This window comes from Aulostomus chinensis, chromosome 15 (assembly GCF_037954235.1).
Source record: "Aulostomus chinensis isolate RoL2024-O1b breed Wild chromosome 15, RoL_Achi_v1.0, whole genome shotgun sequence".
Taxonomy (NCBI): domain Eukaryota; kingdom Metazoa; phylum Chordata; class Actinopteri; order Syngnathiformes; family Aulostomidae; genus Aulostomus; species Aulostomus chinensis.
Window position 1 is genome coordinate 2,275,951 of NC_141334.1, and position 14,050 is coordinate 2,290,000.

The window sequence follows — 14,050 nt, forward strand, 5'->3', positions numbered from 1 at the left end:
TGGTCAGGAGGGATCTGCCCCGCCCCGTGAACGTTTCCTTGTTGTTTTTTGTTTAATTGGTGCAAATGTATACGTTGACTTCTTAATTTGGACTGTTTTTATCTCTGTATATATTTAGAGTCCAAATATCAACCAAACCAAATATCAGCCATGAACCTGCTGCTCAAACACAGCTTGCAGGGAGCGACTGGGAAGCCCAGTAATGGCGGAACGCACCTGGATGATGCTGTGTCAGCGGTTCCTCTCCTGCAGGTTGATGGAGTGGAACCAGCAGACCACTGAGAACAAGAGTGATTCACTAAATGTGTAGAAGGTCAGAAGGATCTTGCTGCTGACAGGAGTTCAATTTTATCGGCAGCTTTTCTCCCTCATTTCTCTCCTCAATTACTTTCATATTCACCTTAACGCCACCAAATGCATTTTTTTCTTCCACGTCATAAATATCTGACACTTGGAGGTGTAAACCAGCAGGTGTGGGTGACTGGTTTGTAGTGAGACTAAATGTGTCTGCTGCTGCACAGTGAGACCATCTCTTCACACTACACGGCCAAGCAAGATTTAGAGAAACTAATGCATGCTTTCATTTCTAGGAGGTTCGACTGCTGCAACAGTCTTTTCAAAAAAGCTCTTAAACTACGGCTCATTCAGAATGCGGCCGCTAGAGTTTTAACAAGAACCAAGAAAGCTGTTCACGTTACAGTTCTCAAATCACTGCACCGGATCCCAGTGGATCGTAGAATAGACTGGAAGATTCTGCTGCTAGTGTGTGAATCCCTCAGGGGTCAGGCCTGAAACATAATCTGACTTGCTCCTCCACTGTGAACCATCGAGAGCTCTGAGGTCATCTGGGACCGGTCTGCTAACTCTTCCCAGGACCCACATGGTGGAGCCGTGTTCTGCCTACCGCGGCTGGAATTATCTCCCAGAACACATTGGATCTGTCCCTACTCTGCCCATTTTCACATGTAAGCCGAAGACCTTTGTTTTCTTTTGCTTTTCACTGTTCTGACACCTGATTGTGTTCCTCACCTGCCTGGACTGTCACTTGCATGTGAAATACAGTCAATTTTTAATTTATCTTTGATTCTTGACACCAAATAAATCCTGCAAAAGTTGAGAATTTCTCACAGAACCCAAATCTTTATATTCATGATTATTTGACCTTTATCGTATAAAATGATGCAGTAATCTTGTTGAACGTCTTTACTGACACACACATGTGGCTCTGGAAGAGCCTTGGGGTTTTCTGGTGCAGGCTCAGTAAACCTGGAGCGGTTCAGCTTGGTGCCCTGGGACACGGCGTGCTGGCCAGCAGGAGCAGGACGGCGGTCTGGATCTCCCTGGAGGTGACGTGGCCTCTGGTTTGTTTTCAACTGTTCCAGATGTCACATGGAAACAAGAGGCAGACGTGTGTGGCGTCCATTTTAGAATTGTGTAAATAAAAAGGGAAGAGTGAAGTAAAAAAGATTTTAAGATGGAATAAAATTAAACACAAGCATGAAACAAGAATGAGAGGAAACTGTTGATGTAAGAGGGCCTGGAGCAGCGCCTCCTCTTCCTCCATATTGTCTTACGTGAAGAACAAATGGACGAGTCGTGTTGGAACGTGTGTGTGTGTGTGTGTGTGTGTGTGTGTTTCCAGCGCGCGGAGTCTTTGGGCCTCGCGGCTGCGCTGATTGGTCCAGCGGGGGGTGCGCGCGCGCCATACACCCGAGAAGCGATTGGAGCAAAAGAATTTGAAGCGAGCCAATCAGAGTCGGCAGTTTCGTCCCACCTGACGTCACGTTTAGTCAGAATGTGTTTCCAGCTCTCGTTCAGACGTGATTCACGTCAGGAGCTTTGGTCCCGCAGACTGGACGTAGAAACACTTTATTTCATTAGAAACTAAACAATCAGACATGGAAGCAACAGGACGGACGACGGTCGTCGTCGTTGTTTCGATGTCAAACGAGTTTCACGACCCCTCTCCTGTTTAACCGATGAGCTGAGCTGCCCGGTGGTTTCGCCGTGGTTCGGCGGTGTCACGCGGCTTCTAGATCAGGACGAGGCTCTCCGGGATCACGTGGTGGCTCTTAAAAGAGCCGTTGGGTTTTTAGACACCGGCGCCGCTTTACTTCTTCCCCTTCTTGGCTGCTGATTTCTTCGCCGCAGGTTTCTTGGCCGATTTAGTCGCGGGCTTCTTCGCTGGTCTGGCCTTCGGTGCTGCCTTAGCGGGGCTTTTGGGCTTGGGCTTCTTCACCGCCGCCCTCTTCTTGGGCGAAGACTTCTTCGCCGGCTTGGCGGTTGTTTTCTTGACCACTGCTTTCTTGGCCGCCGGTTTCTTTCCAGCTTTCTTGGGTGTCGTCGCCTTCTTGCCTGCGCTCTTCTTCACCGCCGGTTTCTTTGCTTTGACCGCCGCCTTCACCTTCGGCTTCTTCGGCGCCGCCTCCTTCTTCGCGATCTTGAAGGAGCCCGAGGCTCCGGAGCCTTTGGTCTGCACCAGGATCCCTTTGGTCACCATCCTGGCCACCGAGCTGTTGATGCGCTTGTTGCACTTCACCACGTCGATGCCTTTCGCGCCCAGGCTTTTCTTCACCGCCGCCAGAGACGTTCCCTTCCGGTCCTTAGAGTCGGCGATCACGGCCACGATGAGCTTGGGCAGGCTGGTCCCATCTTTGTTCGTACTCTGCCTTTTCTTTTTCGGGGCTTTGGTCGGGGCCGGGGCCGCCGGGGCCGCTGTCGGAGCTTCTTCTGCCATGTCTGACTTTCCGCTGCTGAGTTTCTGCCTCAATCTGCTGGGCTGCGCGAGGGAGGCGGACTTATAAGGACCATGAGAACCGTTGAGAGTCAACACGCCCCGCCGCCCTGCCGCCTGGCCTCAAATGTGGAGACACTTGTGTTTTCTCCGCCACGTTTTGGACTCAAAATCCACCCGAAACAGACGCCCCGAAGTGCGTTTGTGGCACGAACGGCAAGCGACGGTTCGTCCCGGCAGCCTCTCGTCGTGTTTGGCGTTCGGGGCTCGTCCGCCGAGGCGGAGGAGGATTCAAACCTCCCATTCGCGTGGTCTCTCTGAGCTCCGCGCGGGGAGTTTTAGTCACATTTTGTCTTCTAAAACGTGTAAAACGGACTTGTAATCGAAGTGAGGGAGATGCTCCGGTAAGCCGAGGCTTGGGAGGAGGCGATGAAACCGAAACGGGCGCAGTGACGTGATTTTTCTGTTTTTAACGGGAGAAGTTTGTGGTGCAGGTAAACACAACGCTCGTCCCGGCGCCTCGGGGCTGATTCGGGCTCCGGATCCGCTGGAGGAGACACTGCGTCTTTACTAAATGTTGCCTGTTAACAAACTAAAAACACAGTTTCTCAGTTTTGAACGCTGGTCTGAGAGACCAACGTCCACCTACGGGGCAGCCAAACCCGCTCAGATTCTTCGTGCCCGCAGCGCGCCGAGGAACCGCCAGGGAAGGAAATCCTCCTGATGTCTCCAGCGAGCTCTGAAGGGTGACTGCCCGGGTTACTTTTTTTCTCATTTGAAGCTCTTAGATTTACTATTAGAGTCTGATAACAACATCATAATAATAATAAATAAATCCTAATTTCCAACTTTAGTTTATTGAATTAGACACAAAGTATAATTACAGTTTAATCTGAAGAAATGGCATCTTAGTGGATCTTCCACGTGCAAAAAGCCACAACCTTTTGACGAACTGATCTGTACCTGTGCCACTGAAGCCAAGTGCCAGGGGTAGGGAACCACGTGCCATGGAGGGTGGCGTGCATGCAGGGTTTCCTCTCCAACCTAACACTTTAACAGGTGATTCCCCTGATGAACACTCTTCTGTGGCTGAAGGTGTCCTGTTCTCTGAATAAGAAAACCAAAGCTAACATCTTGCCCTGGCAGCTGGTTTGATGTGACCTGTCTTTAACTCATTGAGCGATGTGACAACTGTGGTTTAGTGAGAACATCATTGAGCTCTGGTGGTGTGCCGCCATGAACACGCAACGCGGTGAAGTCGTTTCCATGTGCAGCAAACATCGCTGTCCGTGATTCCAGGGAGGACGAGTCACGATCAGGTCACGTGTCACACGTTGGGTTCCAGGAGGCGGATCGATACGCAGTTATGATTGTCTGACACAATGTCGACCTTTCAGGACCGACTCTGGCGTGGAGAGCATCGTTCATCAGCCTCAGCTTCTCCTCTGCATTCCATCCAAGGGGAGAAATGTCCACTATGAACAGTGTTTAATGAGAACAGTAAGAACACTTTGTTTGTCCCACACTGGGGAAAGTGACATGCAGAGAGAAGGAAGGATGATAAACATAAAAAAGAAAAAATATGAAATAAGAAAAAACAAATATTAACATTTATATTACACAATTGTAATAAAGTTATAAATAATTAACCTGCAAGTGAATAAGTAACAATAAAAGAAATCTCCCCTGATATGTTTTCATATCATGAAAATGTGACATGAAGCCTCTTGATGGTGCCTCCCCTCATAAATCAGCCGTCTGCTCTCATAGGTGAAAGTATTTAAGTGGCCTTATGAAGGAAAGGTAGTCCCAGTATACAGGCCCTGGATGTACCTGGATCATACTGAACCAGATCTTGGGGTGTCGTTGGTAAAATGGCCTGTTTTCATTCACAGGGCTCCAGGACATGATGCTGTTTTTCTGGATCCTGTTGCTGTTGCAGGAGTCGTGTCAGTTCACCGCTCCAGTTGCATAGCGAGAGAAGGAAACTCCAGTCCAGGTTTTCACTGCTACCTTTGCCCACATGCCCAGGCAGCCCCCCCTCCCCCCTCAGTGTGTGTGTACACAATCACTTTCTCAGTTTTATTCATGTATTTGCCATGATAACATGGACAGGAGGAGGTCTTTATTTAAAAAAGAGGGAAGTAAGTCATCACCGATCTGTTAGCTTCAGGTAACTGAATTCATTTCTGACCCAGGAATCTTTGTTTTGACAAATAAAAACCTGGTTGTTCAGTATAGAAATGGTCACTAAATTGTTTGACTACTGCGAAATAAATGATCCATCGCTAAACTGAAAGAGAACAGAAGTTGATGATCTTCCAGGTTGAGTTCATCAAGATCATTTTCACTAATGAACCCTCTGATGATGCTGGAAGCCTGGCTGCAATGGTTAGCAGTGCTAAGCTAACATTAGCCTGTGAGGGAACTACACAGGGGTCACATGACTTCAAGGTCACCACCACTAAGCCTCAGGCTTCTTGTGTTTAATGACCTCCACGACCTCTGTAGGCTCCTTGTTAGTGACACTGAAGTTTAAGAAAACGGCAGTGGTTTCAGAATGACCCTCCAGCTCATGTTAGCCACAGACATGATTTCAGGTTGCTGACCTGGAAACAAGGGACCTGGAAGTTCCACAGTGACAACTTGGCTCCTTGTCTCAGGACTCATTCCAGCGCCGCTCTGTGTCAACAAGAGACCCAAGCCTTCAGTTTTGTTATCTACATTTCCTCCCTAAAGCCACTCTCATGAACATTTAGGGTTTCGTCATCTGCATTCCTTTCTGAAGTTCTGCCAATTAAACGCAAAACAAGGAACATTGCGGTGCATTCAGGTGCACCTCAAAGCTTTCACTGAAATGGCCGAGAGGTCGTTGATCATTCTTTTTTAAATTTTCTTTGTTTAAAAACATGACTTTCACTTTGTATCACTGCAAGGTTTTCACTAATCTCAGCGTCTTCTACTGGAATCTCCGTGTTGATTTCTTCAAGTTGTTTCACTGCAGCCACGGATGCTCAGATCATAACAACAATTTCTCATTTCCACATGTGTACATTTCAAAAAATCCAAGAAGTACATCCCCACCACACTCCACCCATCTATGCTTCCTACGCCCATGTCCAACATGTTCCTGTAGGCTCCGCCACATTGACTTTTAGTGGAGAAACAGATGGCGTTGAGTGGGAGGAGCCTCAGTCAGACAGATGAGGGAGGAGACCGTGAATCAGGCTGGAGGGACTGAGAGTTCAGTCTGTTCATAGTTCAGTTTGTCTCCGTCTGTTCGTCTGTGTGTCTCAACATGGATGTGTTTTGTTGGGGATTATTGATTGTGTTTCTGCTCCAAATCGACTCTTTACACTCAGTTTACATCACTGGCAAGTCAGGTAAGCTCCTGCTGACGCTCACGGTCCCGCTGGCGTTGCCAGAAGCCACGGACACAACTTATTTATGTATTTGTTTATATAAAATGCAAAGGTTAGCAAGAATGCTAATTTCCATTTACAGTCATGTAACAACAGAAGAAAACAGGGAAAAACTATAGAAAAGAACAGACCGACTGATACTGTCATTTCTGACACTGACATGTCGGATGCTGCTGATCCTGGTCTCACTGATGCTGCCAACATTTATGACACATCAAAGTTGTTACTGACATGATTGATAAAACGGACAGTTCTCTTCTCAGTTTCGTTACAACTGCCAAAGCTTGCTTTTTCTTCTCGCTTGCTCGCTGACTTGCTCATTTAGCTCCAGGAATGTCTGACATCAAAAGTCTAAGCCAGCTGTCAAAAAGCTTGGAAGTGATAAATATCAGTTAATGCGTTTCATTCATCCGCCTGTTTAACAAATATCATATCTGAATGTGGGCAAGTCGCTGTCCGCACCTTCTCCACCCGATGAAGTCCTTTTATAGCATAACATCAGATAAATGCTCGCCATGTCCAAATAAATTTGGGAACAGTTGACTGTTGTTTGTCTTTGATATGGTTGAGCACCGGGGCGGCTTGGCTCAGAGGTAGCGTGGTCGTCCAGTGACTGAAGGGTCGCTGGTTCGATCCTCACTTTCCCCGGTGACCATGTCCAAGTACTCTTGAGCAAGATACTGAACCCCCAACTGCTCGTGATGGACTGGTGACCTGTCCAGGGTGAACCCCGCTTCTCACCCAATGTCGGGGGGTGGTATAGAAAAGGGTGTCTTAATCAAGTGGAAGCTAACGATGACAAACTTTACTTTTTATGCTTGTTGAAAAAACTTTTGAAAAGAGAAACGTTAGACGTCACTGATCTGACTTCCAGGAACTTTTCAGGTAATTTATTCATTTTTCAAAGAGATCAAGTGAGTTTGGTGGGACTTTTGATTGCAACCAGGGTTCGTTAAACACCAAGCAAAACAGGCTGTGATAGCCTCCTGTATGGCTGCTAGCACGGTGCCAGTGGGGAAAAGTCAGGATTCTGAATTTAAGTCAATTAAATCCCCAAACCATTCCATCACAATGTGACCATTATTGCTATCATCGGCCCCGCCCCTTTTGTGTCTAACTCTGCACTGCACTTCTCCTGAGTTACCTGCATGGATCAGATAATTGAGGAAGAGACAGCCAGAGATTCCTTGCTTTAGCGGAGATTTTGATATTGCAGTGACATCACTAATCGTCCACTTTCTTTCTCAGATAATCTCCACCAGGTTTTGTCAGAGTTTGACATCATTCGTCCAATCAGAACCAATGCAGAGGGGCATTTCCTGTCAGTGTCAGTCTCCACCCACCACCTGCACCGCAGAAAAAGACACACCCACTCTCCTGAGGACATACCCACCGATATCGATATAAACAATGACGGAGACAAAGAGGCACAGACATTCAAAACAAGAGATACACTGTGGATGGAAACACCCACAAACAAAGAGGCCCGGCCCACAGAACCATCAACATCCAACCAGACAGGGGACAGCTGGAGGGGGAGGGGCTACAGGGCAGAAGAGGAGCTTTTCTACAATGTAACAGTGTTTGGTCAGGAGCTCCACCTGAGGCTGCGTCCGAACTGGCGTCTTGTCGCCCCTGCTGCCACCATGGAGTGGTGGGAGGAGTCAGGACAAAAACGCTCGCAGCCAATAGCAGACATCGGCTGTTTCTATACAGGAGAGGTGTCCAACATGGAGGACACATCTGTTGCCATTAGCAACTGTGACGGACTAGTGGGTATCACCTGGTGATGATTACTTATAGAATAATTCAAACTCTTAACATTTGTGAGACTTGCAAGCGGCATTGCTAACGTTACTGAACTTTTAGTACCTACGTGTGTTGTAGCTTTTTAGCAGAATCAGTATCAGCGCTTCCATGAGTTTCAGTCGGCGAGGCTAACATTGCTATTCACTTTACGTCAGGAGCATTGCTAAGGTCACTAAACTTTCAGCAACTCAATATATTTTAGCTTGTCTGCAGCTTTGCTAAAATAGCTAAAGTATTGGCACCTCCATGTGTTGTACCTGGTTAGCAACTTTGCTAATTTATCACAAAACTTATGGCATCCGTTTGAGTTTTAGCTTGCCAACGCCAAAAATGATCTCTGCTGCCTTCCTACAGGGTGCAGCGTGTTTGTAGCATTACTGACATAACTAAGCTAATAGCTCCCCAGCATTGCTAACATTGCCTAACTATTCACATATTGTTTTTTGTTTTGTTTTGTTTTGAGCTTGTTAGCAGCATCGCTAAATTATCAGCACTTCAGTGTGCTTGAGAGTAGTTTTGCAAACACGATAACCTGTCAGCACCTATTTGACTTGAAGCTTGTTGGCAACATCATTAAACTTGGCAGCTTTGTGTATATTAGCTTGTTAGCAAGATCACTAAATTACCTGGACCTCAGTCTGTTTTAGCTTGTTAGCAACATTGCTAACATTGCTACTCTAAGCCCCTTTGTGTGGTTTAGCTTGATGGCAGCATGACTAGCATCACTTAGCTATTAGCACCTCTGGACCAAACGCTATAATTCAGGTTGAAAACGACTGTCATGATCTTTAAAATATCATTGATTCATTCTCACACGACCACCAGGGAACCATGTTGACTGTTCTCTTTAAGTACCAACTGCTTTTTTTTTTCTTCTAACATTGCACTGGAACCATAGGCCCTAAGTCCTATTGAACATCATAAGCACAGGCATTTTTAGGAACGTTCCTGTTGTTCTGTAAAGGCTGAGGAGCGTTCAGAGTCCCTGGCGACGTGGCTACCAAGGTAAGACTAGTCCCGATCTGCCGATCATCCCCAAATGTTCCTGGTCATGACGCGTCTAATGTGTGGTCAAAACAAATGTCAGAAGGGTTTGTTTTTATTAAATGCGATCTTCAAAAATAATTCGGCTGATTTTGAAGATGTTTGAACAGCTGTTTGTGCTTTTTGAGCCTCCAGAGTTTCCATATGAGTCCAACTGTCTGCAGCAGCAGAAAATCTGACTGACTCAAAGGAAAAGTTCACATACCATGAAAACAGATTTACCCGCCATCTTTAATCAATCAGGACAGTCATAAAAACACCACCCAAACATTTGACTTGGACTGTCATGATCAGAATGTGTCAGGTCAGTGAAAAGTGATGGATTGAGGCAGCGTGAAGGGCGACTCTCTGAGTGTCCGCACGGAGGGCAAGTGTGCAAGCATCCGCATGAACGGCGAGTGTGTGCGTGAGCAGAGTTGCTGATTGAAACCAGATGTGAAGGAAAGATGAGAAGTGTTTCAGAGGAACATTTTCCTGCTGACGTAACTCACTTCAAACACAAAACTGAAGATATCAGTTGAAAAACGTCTGCAGGTGAACGCAAAAACAGGGACACAAATAAAATGACACACGACACATAAAACCATTGTTACCAGTTTGATACTCGGTGTCAAATGGCTGCAGTTAACAGCAGAAACAAGCCGTGAATATAGCAACATCATTGTTCCCTCGCTCCGTGTGCCTCCGTCCAGCGTTCTCCCTTTCACCTCTGTTTTTGTTCTCAACCCCTCTGATGAAATCTGGCTCTTCTACTGAGTCCTCCTCCGTGTTCACCAGCCTGCGTGGTGCTGATCAGGTCAAGAGCAGCTTCTCTCTGCAACACCTTCAACAAACACGACCTGAGAACCTCGCGAGTCCACTAAACACGGCGCGAGTTTCTGAGGAAGCAGTCAGCAAGCCAGTAGATCCTCGATAGATCTTCGGTGGATTTTCATTGGATCCTCTGTGGATCCTCGGAAGATCTTTGGCAGATCATCAGTTTACCTTCAGTAGCTCCTCAGTTGATTCCTAATAGATTGTTAATGGATCATCACTAGATCATTACTTAGATCGTCTGTAGATTATCAGTAGATTCTCTGTGTGTGTGCAGGCCGGGATGATCCAGACCCGTCAGGAGGAGTTTTTCATCGAGCCGTTGGATCAGTGGCAGGTGGAGGACGAGGAAGAAGGAGGACGACAACACATCGTTTATCGCTCATCGGCCATCATGGCCAGGAAAAAGCAGGCTGTCAATCAAACTGCTGATGACTTCCTGTCAGGTGAGATGAACACAGATCTGACAGTTAATAACATCGATGACAGATGATCACCCAACCACCGTCAGGGTCGGCCTCCGTGACCGTTTTCAACCAGCGAGAACACTGATCAGCTGTGACTCCATCCGACGCAGACCAAACCCGACCTGTTTGACTACAGTGGGTTTCACCAAAGTGACCTGAATTTGTCCCGAAACCTCAAATATTTCTTGAGTGAATCACCAAACTTAAACTGATATTTTTAAATGCAAACAGCTGGAATTATATGATGAACAAAAAAACATCCAGATATCTGCTGAGTTGCTTCTGCAGAAGGAGAGAAAATTCCTGCAGGACGCACACACACTAACTCACACACACACACTAACTCCCACACGCACACACACACACACACACACACACACACACACGCACACACACACACACACACACACACACTAACTCCCACACGCACACACACACACACTCACACACGCACACACTCACACACGCACACACACACTGCCACGTGGCAGCTTCAGACTTTCAGTTGACAAACAGTTTTCGGAGTCGTTCGTCCTCTCGGCCTCTTATTGAAATCAACCAATCAGAGGAGAGTTCACTATTTCTCTTGAGCTCATCTGGAGCCTCGGTCGAGTCTGTTTCTGATCGCAGATGTGGTCTCCTTGACGACAAGTTCAACAGATCCAAACAGATGTTGGATGTTTCAGACTGGAGATCAGATGAGTTTTCAGAATAAAAGCTTCATCTGATTAAATGAGCTGCATGATTCATCTCAGCTCTCATTCACAACAAATGTTTTCTGGCTTTGAGCTCCGTGAAGGTGGAACGGGACCAAGGATGAGTCACTTTAGAAGAAGACTGGAAAGGAAGTAACATGACAAGCTAACGATGACTCAAAATATTAACATATAAATAAACGCGAACATTTATGCCTCCCTGTCACGGTGAAACACTCTATGTGCCATTTTTCAAGCTAAGTAATAATAAGCTACACATTTTGATGCTGTGCAGCAAGGGATCATGGGAGACGTTGTCTTAGTTGTAAAATAACCACTACGTCAATGAAACTCTAGAATGTCAGCTAATATGAGATTAAGCTGCTGAGTCACCATCATGTGAGTCCAGTTGACGTGGCGTCGGCACCAGTTGGTCTCGAATGTGTCACTGTAACTGATACGAAACCATGAGTGAATCCAACGTCTTCCAAACAAAAGCATCAACGCAACCTGACCTTTGAACTTTTGATGGTGTTGGATTTTGACATTGACCCAGTTTTCATTATCAACTCCAATTTAATGTCATGCCGGTGACGTCATGTGACATATTTAACCAGTTTGTGAACAACTGACTTACAAATACATTTGGTAAATCCGAGGATTGTTCAGCGCGAAGCGACCTTGTGATTGACAAGTAGCTACCCAAGCAGCCTGCAGACCCAAAATGGAAGCCAAAATACCAAACCTGAGAAGTTTTTCACACCACATCAGACTGGTTCCACCCACTTCTTTTGGCACTTTAACCATCAGGATCGCTGGGATGCATGTTGGCTTCAGTAGAACTGGTGTGCACAACCTGGGGGGTCACGAACTCCAGGCTTTCTGAATATTTCCACCGAGGTCGTCAACACCACAAGAGGGACGACCATACTCTTCTTGTGAAGACTATAAACACAACCCCGTTTAACGGAAGCATTAGTTTATGCTTCAATAATGATAATAATGATAATAATGATAATGATAATTGCTGCTAAAAGTGCTTCAGAGCTTGCTTGTTATATCTTGTTTGCTTAAATCTTGTAACTATCAATCTGTGATCGTTACAAACGGGATATAAGTCGGTTAAAACTGGAAATGAACTTCAGTAAAAAGTTGTAAAAGTGTAGACGGGAATAAAAGGCAGCAGGCTGTCGGCGCCGAGCTGAAACATTGTGGCTAACTGAGCTATTTGAACTTCTTGTGTCTTGTCTGCCTAGAAATTAAACAGAGAACAATGTAACATGATGACGTGAACATGGAGTGACTGGTTGCTTGTGTGTTTGTCTCCAGGTCCTCTTTTAGGCTCCTGGAACCTGAACCAGAATGTGTTGTGGTCTGAGTCTGGCTCGGCTCGACGACGACGCCACATCGAGGAGGCTGAACTGTTCAACATTGAGGTTGAGGAGCTGATATTGATGCTGCCGCAGAGTTTGAAGCCTGAGCTCTCTAACCTTCACTTCTCGTCCCCTCCAGGTTCTCTTGGCGGTGGATTATTCAATCCTTCTTTTCCACGGCCGAGACCACATTCAGAAATACCTCCTCACTCTGATGAACATCGTAAGTCAAGAACATGCAAAGAGACTCCACTGATGAAAGGAGATTATTAGAGGACTCGTGAGTCCTGCAGAAATGTTGAAGGAAACTGGTGCGACTAGTTTGAGGTGGAACTTTGACCTTCCAGCAGACCAAGACAGCCACAGCCCTGTGCCAACACAGCCTTTGATTCCTCCTCTCAAACCACTCACGCTGAAATCTTACTGAGCAGATGTTCTATGTGGTTTAATCTTGAGTGCTCAGGGATGATGGACTTTGGGCTCCTTGGCTTTGTCTGTTCCAGGTAAATGAGATCTACCAGGATCATTCCCTGGGCGCCAACATCAACATTGTTCTGGTTCGAATCATCATGTTGTCGCCATCAAAGGTAACTCCGGTTTCATTTGAAACAGAAAGTTGCTGCATTGTTGCCTTGCTCTCTTTACACAGGCACTTCATACGAGTGGGGGTTCAGGGCTCTGACACCTGATCTTCCTGGTCCCTGTGAGCTGGAAGGAATCAGCTTTGAGGAGTAAAGGCAACCTGCTGAACTCACTTAAACTCTGCTTAAAGGCTCCTGAGGGATTTGCCTGAAGTACAATTTGAGATCTGTTGGAAACATTAACCTGTGTGCTCAGGACAATAAGATTCAAAAATGCTCCATCAGTCCCAGGAGCTGATCTCGGTGGGGAACGCCCAGAAAAGTTTGGAGAACGTATGCGGATGGTCTTATCTCCAGCAGAGGGAGCAGAGCCACGCCGAGCAGCACGACCACACCATCTACCTGACCAGGCAGGAGTTTGGCCCCTCCGGGATGCAGGGTAGTACCGCTAATATCACAAATACTACAGCACACACGACAAATATTACTGCTAACAGTACAAATACTTCTGCTAACACCCTAAGTACTACTGCTAACAGAACAAATACTCTGGCCAACACCACGAATAATTTTATTAACAGTGCAAATACTTCCGCTAAAGCCACAAATACTTATGTTAAAAGTACAACTACTCAAGCTTACAATACAAATACTACTGCTAACTCTACAACCACTATCATTAACACTTCCATCACTTAAACAAATACTACTGCCTACACCATAAATACCACATATACTACTAGTAACATTTCAAATATTGCTTTTAACACTACAAAAACTACTGTTAACCCTACACATGACACTACAAATACTGCTACTACAAACATTACCGCTAACATTAAAACGGTGTCGCTAAGACTGAATACTACCAGTGCACCTGCAACTGAGCGCTGCATTCCCAGACACCTGACCTCTGACCTTCTGACCTTCTGACCTCCCCCTGCAGGTTATGCTCCGGTCACAGGGATGTGTCACTTGCATCGCAGTTGTGTCCTTGTCTTTGAAGATGGTTTCTCGTCTGCTTTCGTCGCTGCTCACGAAACAGGACATGTGTGAGACGTACAAATATTCACACACTTACACTGGTTTCAGACTTTCTGCTGATCAGGACA

The 14,050-nt window shown here is 46.2% G+C and overlaps 2 protein-coding genes across 2 annotated transcripts in view; one reads left to right on the plus strand and one right to left on the minus strand.

Annotated features, from left to right (window-relative positions):
• The first annotated feature begins 150 nt into the window (after positions 1-150).
• LOC147248158 (A disintegrin and metalloproteinase with thrombospondin motifs 2-like) overlaps positions 151-14,050 on the plus strand; it is a 22,514-nt gene continuing 8,614 nt past the window's right edge. The window contains exons 1-11 of the mRNA XM_086179064.1: positions 151-252; positions 832-965; positions 1,233-1,346; positions 4,630-4,733; positions 7,405-7,928; positions 10,100-10,268; positions 12,314-12,420; positions 12,497-12,580; positions 12,861-12,944; positions 13,224-13,377; positions 13,885-13,990. Of these exons, the coding sequence (XP_086035190.1) occupies positions 151-252; positions 832-965; positions 1,233-1,346; positions 4,630-4,733; positions 7,405-7,928; positions 10,100-10,268; positions 12,314-12,420; positions 12,497-12,580; positions 12,861-12,944; positions 13,224-13,377; positions 13,885-13,990 (1,682 nt within the window). The remainder of the gene's footprint in view (positions 253-831; positions 966-1,232; positions 1,347-4,629; positions 4,734-7,404; positions 7,929-10,099; positions 10,269-12,313; positions 12,421-12,496; positions 12,581-12,860; positions 12,945-13,223; positions 13,378-13,884; positions 13,991-14,050) is intronic.
• LOC147248159 (histone H1-like) lies at positions 1,133-2,759 on the minus strand. The gene has a single exon (XM_086226033.1). The coding sequence runs from the start codon at positions 2,735-2,737 to the stop codon at positions 2,111-2,113; it is 627 nt and encodes a 208-aa protein (XP_086082159.1). The 5' UTR covers positions 2,738-2,759; the 3' UTR covers positions 1,133-2,110.

Bases quoted from the DNA above. Each gene is read 5' to 3' on its own strand.
- LOC147248159 (XM_086226033.1), bottom strand. From the start codon at position 2,737: ATGGCAGAAGAAGCTCCGACAGCGGCCCCGGCGGCCCCGGCCCCGACC.